The 6,859-nt window shown below is 41.5% G+C and overlaps 1 protein-coding gene across 1 annotated transcript in view; it reads left to right on the top strand.

The window, feature by feature from the left end:
* Positions 1 to 463: 463 nt before the first annotated feature.
* Positions 464 to 6,859, top strand: part of LOC137978857 (uncharacterized) — an 8,051-nt gene continuing 1,655 nt past the window's right edge. Inside the window, exons 1-3 of the mRNA XM_068825968.1 lie at positions 464 to 885; positions 4,610 to 5,188; positions 6,809 to 6,859. The exon at positions 6,809 to 6,859 is cut by the window's right edge and continues 1,655 nt beyond it. Coding sequence (XP_068682069.1) covers positions 651 to 885; positions 4,610 to 5,188; positions 6,809 to 6,859 — 865 coding nt within the window. The 5' untranslated portion in view covers positions 464 to 650. The remainder of the gene's footprint in view (positions 886 to 4,609; positions 5,189 to 6,808) is intronic.

Genomic DNA, 6,859 nt, shown 5'->3' with positions numbered 1-6,859 from the left:
ACACCCAGTTTTCGTCAAAGACTGGACCCGCCCGCCTAAGCTACTTGGTTGCATCACATTTAAGTGGAAAATTTAAGGCCATTTGTAGTCAATAAAGAGACAGTTTCAAGTGTTTTCTTAACATTAATGTTTCAAATTCCCATGCAAACCCTTATAACTGATCGTGATGCTCAAATTACAACGTTAGCTTGGGATATCTGTGGTTACAGTTCAAAATCCGTGGCTCCGACTTCAGCAATGTCGCTAAAACACATACATACAATATGGACCCGTTCGAAAAAGAAAGGTTCAGTTACACACGAGACTCCGAAATATTTGGCTTTGGAGCTTTCGTTCAATTATCTAACTGTTGTATAACGGATGAAATAGTTTCCTGTACTCGAAGACAACTCCAGAAGAATTTATTAAAGCTTGACCTGTGGGTCTTTTAATCTTGTGATACGTGATGAATAGAAATCGATCCGAATAGAAAACAAACACAGAGTTTTAGCTGATGAAAAACAACTTGAGACCAACTTGAAGATTTGGATAAAAGCCAGTATTTGAGAACAGTAAGAAAGGGCAGTAGAGAGGGCAACGACCTCTCCTCAAAGAACATTCCGGCAGCGAAGCCCTTGCTGGATTTTGAGAGGGAAATAGAAGTTTTAGTCATGGAGACATCCAAGGTGCGCCCGGTCTCCAACTCTGTGGCGTTTATCTCGATATTTTTCGGTTTTGTTGTCTGCTTCGTGACTCTGATTCACGTCGAGATTGAACTTTACTCTCATCGACAAATATTAAATGATATGAAGCAAAGAAGACAGGGAAGTCTCGTGAAACGGGACACGGCATTCGATGACGGAAGAGAGTCTGTGTTGAAGATACAACGAAATGATGTGAACAAAGGTAAGCATTCAGTTTGGGATTCAGAAGATCAAAACATTGCAAGAAATTAGTGACTGTTATGGGACTCAAAGGAGTCGACTTAGTGTGCCTTTTTCTATAAAGGGACACAAAGTTTTTTTTTGTGTAACGTAGGATGCTAAATATGTTATGTTTGTATTGTAGCTAATTAGTGAATGATTTTGAACACGACGTGCATTGATTGCATTTTTGTCAAACTGAAGCGGCCGTCCCGCGTAGAAATTGTGCCAAAGCCCACCGACCATTTGAGGCCATTTGAGGGTATTTTAAGCCCAACAGTGCCGCTCTCTCTGTCATCCGCCAGGTAGTCTATTGTCAAGCATATTTGCCGACACATGCATGCAAATAGTAATTTTTTTTTTTTCACTTTCGAATTAAAAGATCAGCCTGTTCTTGACTTTGTTCACTACAGAATCAGGTGGAAAGGAACACAATCTCAAACGGAAATATTATCGTAACCCCTGGAGCAACAACAAACTCCAAAAAGCTGCAACTAGGCTGGGATATCGTCATCATGATCATGATCATTATTATTATTATTATTTATTATTATTATTATTATTATTATTATTATTATTATTATTATTATTATTATTATTATTATTATTATTATTATTGCGTTCTCGAGGAACGAGAAAACGCATCCTAATTTGGTTTCGCAGGCTTCGCAGGTGCGAGAAATCGAGATTTTTTGTGGACTGCAAATTGGCCGCCCCTCTAGGTGTTTTGCAGGGGTTGTGGGCCTCGTTTTCGTGTCATCTGTCACGTCATTCTTGCTCTCTTTTGTGGCTTCCTTCGTCGTTTTCGACTTTTTGGGGTTTTCTTTGAAGCTAACTGGTTTTTACTCTGATTGCATTCGACAAAAAAGACAATGCAGTCCCAATGCAGCCTGGAGTGAGAGTTTTTGGGCGGGCGAAAACAAATTACATCATCCCAAAGCACGTGTATACGAGACGATTTCTTCGCGATCGCTCGTTTCTAGAAGTTTTTATCTGGACCGAGCGTGGCCTGTTTGGTCAGGATGTGAGATGACGTGCTTTTAGTACTGCTTTTGTTACATAGTTGGGAAAACATTATTTATTCTGTTTACGAACACGACTTTGAATCGCCTTGGCTTTGGGATGTTAACCGTACGCGTGGGAACAGCCATATTTCATGGCTATAGTTTGATTACATTTGTTGACTTTAATATAATATATAGTTGCAGCACAGGCGGCCCAGAGTCGGAAGGTAAACAATTATAAGGATTTGTATGGGAATCTTGATAACAGACTGAAAAAGATATTTACCCGCAAAAGTTCTCAATAAAAAAGCCGTACTTTATTGTCATGGTGAATTTCTTGCTTTTTGTGTGGTTTTTTGCCTGATTGAATGCGATTTAAGCGACTTCTCAAATTCCCGAGTCGTCACTCTTCCCTAAATAAAGGAAAGGCTGGCAACTCATTTCTAACTTACCTCAGATCTCGCCGAAAAAATTCACACTTCTCCGGCATCAGTCACGCTCAAACTCCGGTGATGGCTACAAGGATAAATTTACTTCCCCTTGACCAAGTTTCAAGGTCCAGCGAGTATCCATTGCTGAGAAACTGCGAAAAATATTCAAATTTTCAAACTCCTTCGAGGCTCGCTAACAACCAATTTGGACACGGCTGGTCAACGGTTCACTGAGCCTCCATACGGTGAGCGCAAACCTACGCAAGTGTACCCATAGTTGGGCAGAGCAAAACAAATCCCAGACTCGTCCCCAAATACCTGCCTGGGGTCATGTTCGAGTTTCTAAATCGGCGAACGATATTAAAAGTTCCACACTGAAACCTTAAACACAGCTCCCATCGCTTTGGTTGCCCCACCGCATGTTATAAATCCGGATTTTCATCGAACTCCGTAAGTACTGAAGCTGTTTGAAGCCTCGCGCGTTAAAAAATCCCCTCGTCCGATGACACTCGACACCACGGCTGTTTTTTTGTTGTTGTTGGAAAAAGTATAGTTTTGTTAAGTGAATTGCTTTGAGCCAAAGAAATCACCGCACCGTAATTTCTACTGTCCAAAAAACAGACAAGCGAGATTGTAACTTTCAGGTATTCCGAGTAATAATTGTTGGTTTTCGATCGATATCGCTTGATGCACCGGTGTGAGAAATAATTTTGAACATTTCAAAGCAACTGGAAGCGCAAAAACAAAGCACAGATGATTTCAACGATGGCATTTTCCCTGGACTCTCAACAGAAAAATGTGTCCAAAAGGCTGAAAAGGTGCAGCGACCTTTTCATATGAATTTCTTCTGCAGTCATGATAATGTGAGTTGTTGACGAATGAAAAACAGGATTGTGTTTCATACACTAGTAAATACCTTCGACTGCGTTTCAAACTCCATCCAAACAGCTTCAGTACTTACGGAGTTCGATGAAAATCCGGATTTATAACATGCGGTGGGGCAACCAAAGCGATGGGAGCTGTGTTTAAGGTTTCAGTGTGGAACTTTTAATATCGTTCGCCGATTTAGAAACTCGAACATGACCCCAGGCAGGTATTTGGGGACGAGTCTGGGATTTGTTTTGCTCTGCCCAACTATGGGTACACTTGCGTAGGTTTGCGCTCACCGTATGGAGGCTCAGTGAACCGTTGACCAGCCGTGTCCAAATTGGTTGTTAGCGAGCCTCGAAGGAGTTTGAAAATTTGAATATTTTTCGCAGTTTCTCAGCAATGGATACTCGCTGGACCTTGAAACTTGGTCAAGGGGAAGTAAATTTATCCTTGTAGCCATCACCGGAGTTTGAGCGTGACTGATGCCGGAGAAGTGTGAATTTTTTCGGCGAGATCTGAGGTAAGTTAGAAATGAGTTGCCAGCCTTTCCTTTATTTAGGGAAGAGTGACGACTCGGGAATTTGAGAAGTCGCTTAAATCGCATTCAATCAGGCAAAAAACCACACAAAAAGCAAGAAATTCACCATGACAATAAAGTACGGCTTTTTTATTGAGAACTTTTGCGGGTAAATATCTTTTTCAGTCTGTTATCAAGATTCCCATACAAATCCTTATAATTGTTTACCTTCCGACTCTGGGCCGCCTGTGGTTGCAGTGGCCACAAATAGTTCAGTCTGTTTCCGCCGAAGGTCGAAATTGAATCGATGAAAGAGTACTCTGAAGCCAAGACCCATAAGAGTAAGCCAGAACTAAGGAAGAGCAATGTAAAAGCTGACTTGTTTTTATTCATCAGCGGAAATAATTATTGCCAGTCGCACAGAGTTTGTTAAAATAAACCACGGATAACGGAAACGCGAGAGCAAATGTCACAGATATTAGCTGATATTTGTGCTAGCTCAGAATACACGGAGTACTAGATGTAACGCATGCAAGTATTCTTTTTAAAATTTAGCCTTAATGCTTAAACATTACTAGTAAAAGTGAAAATGAGACGTTTTCATAACGTGGAATTTGCGAGTTTACCGAAACTGGAGCCGTCACGCAACGTGTCATCAAAGGTCATAAACCCACAGAACAGCAGTGGACTTTGTCAGTATGCTTCAGCCATTCACAGTAATGATTTCATTAACAGACAACAATTATCACAGGCGGAGAACGCACTCCTAATCTTTGATTACTACTAGTTATTATTATTATTATTATCATTATTATTGTCTGACTTTTGTCGTAGAACAGGATTATTGAGAACAGCGGATTAATTTTACAAGGTATTTCTGTCTAGTTTCAGGTCGCAAGTCTCGCTTCAAACGCCAAACGAAAAATATCAACGAGAAAACAAATATCAGTGGTACCATAAGTCACCTTGCGATCAAGAAAGAAATTCAGCTTGCTGTCAGTAGGCTTTCCTGTACACTTCATTGCCCGAAAAGCATGAGAGGAAGAAGGGGCTGGCCTGGTCCCCCTGGCAAGCATGGTCCACCCGGGCCACAAGGACCTCAAGGGCCAAAAGGTTCTCAAGGAGATCAAGGACCTCCTGGACCCATGGGTCTTCGAGGACATCAAGGACCCAAGGGCGATCCTGGTCAATCCATCTCAGCCCCTTCAATTGTTTCCCCTCCGGTGTCCCTGGTAGTGAACCAAACTGGTGTGGCTTCGTTTCAGTGCGACGTAAGAGGAAATCCTACACCTCAAATAACGTGGCTAAGACATAACGCTTATCTTCCCCCGAACAAAAGAATCGTGCAGTCGAGTGGTGGACTCATGATAACAGACGTGACGTCACGAGACGGTGGAATGTACACATGTGTTGCAAAAAATATTCTTGGAGAAAGGAATTCATCGGCTCGCTTAATTGTTCAAGGTAAAAATAATTCAGTGACAGATACCCCAGAGTTTACATTCTCGACACTGCAAACATCTTGCAGATATTTTCAAAGTCTTGATTACATTGGATTGGTTGACACTTAATTAAGACGCGTGCGTGAGCTTAAACCACACTCGAAAACGAAGCAGCGATTTGCCTTGATAATAATTTCATTTGGACACAAACACTAATAAACAACAGGTTCAAGAAAAATTTAGCGGATGTTAAGCAAATGTTGAAAGCAAAAGCAAAAGTTCTGCGAGTCCGTTCAACCGTTTCCAACATAGCTCTAACAATGGTGCAAGCAAATCGATTGCCATTCTTTGATTGTACTCAGGTGATAAGACGGGCCATGTTGGTGCAGAGCAATAGAAAAATTTACCTCAAGTTTTGCATAGTATGAAAGTCAAAGAATTTTTCGCTAGATAAAGACCTGTTTTCATATCTCAAAGTGCCCTTGGACGTGAGGGGCCTGGAACAACAAAACTGAAACAACCCAAACCCATACAAAAAATGCTAACCTTAGGCCTAAACATTATCTAAAGCATATTGTTTAGGCCTAACGTTAGCATTTTTGTAAAGGTTTGGGTTGTTTCAGCTATTGTACCCTCCACCCCCTACCGCTACCCCAGGCCCCTCACATCGAAGGCACTTTGAGATATGGAAACAAGTCTTTACCTCTTCGCTATTGTTCTTCCCACCAACATGGCCACTGTGACGGGAGGAAGAATCCAAACTCTCCCGTCCAATGTTAGGCCAGGTGCAACCTGGTGCTAGAATGCGTGAGTGAACGGATTTTTTCAAGCGCCTTCAACGTCAATCGACATTTTTTAGAACAAAACAAATGCTAAATAGATGTTGAATGAAAGTTTAAATCACTTTAAATTTTATTTAACACTTCCAGCAATCTTTCAACAATTTCTACACTTTCAACGATGTTAAACGACCTGTTCAAACGCACCAAACATTTGGTCCAACAAAGTGTTGAATGCAAGTTGTAGCAAATATTGAAACCGTTCAAACGAGCCTGTGTATGTCTGTATATTGCTTGTGCTTATGACTGCCTCATGTTACTGAATGCTTTAATTAGATACTCCTATATCAGAATATACTATACTAGGAGTTCAACTAGATAGCTATACCACATGGGACAGACCACAACACCGAGAACTCCAGAACTGTGTGGGGTTTTTTTACGTCCCACACGGTTATGAACATGGAAGGGTCATGATACGGGGCCTACGGTTTACCGTCCTTATCCGAAAAAACTAGAAAATCTAACCATTTGCATCTGCCATTACAAAGGCAACACTCTCTCCTCAGTTATTTACAGACCCTAAATGTGCGTCCGGCCGCGGTTTTTGGTCCCGCTACCTCCCTCACAGTAGTCCGATGCTCAACCAACCAGTTGGTTAGGGGTTGAGCGTCGGTATAAACTAGCCCATGGGGGAGGATGCTAATTGCAGTTAGGACCAGATTCGGATGCAGCTCTACTGTCTTAAGAATTATGCACCATTGCTTCCGTTGCTGGTTTATTTTTTGTGCTTGTTATTTTCTGAACGAATCACGAGTGCCGTTGTAATAGCTAACTGTAGCTGCTGCATTTTTGCATTGCAGTTGGGGCAAGAATTACTCAAAAGCCGTCTTCGTCTATCATCATTGAAGAAG

This window comes from Montipora foliosa, chromosome 12, assembly GCF_036669935.1.
Source record: "Montipora foliosa isolate CH-2021 chromosome 12, ASM3666993v2, whole genome shotgun sequence".
Taxonomy (NCBI): Eukaryota; Metazoa; Cnidaria; class Anthozoa; order Scleractinia; family Acroporidae; genus Montipora; species Montipora foliosa.
The sequence above is the reverse complement of the archived record's forward strand: the minus strand, read 5'-3'. Positions and strand labels throughout refer to the sequence as shown.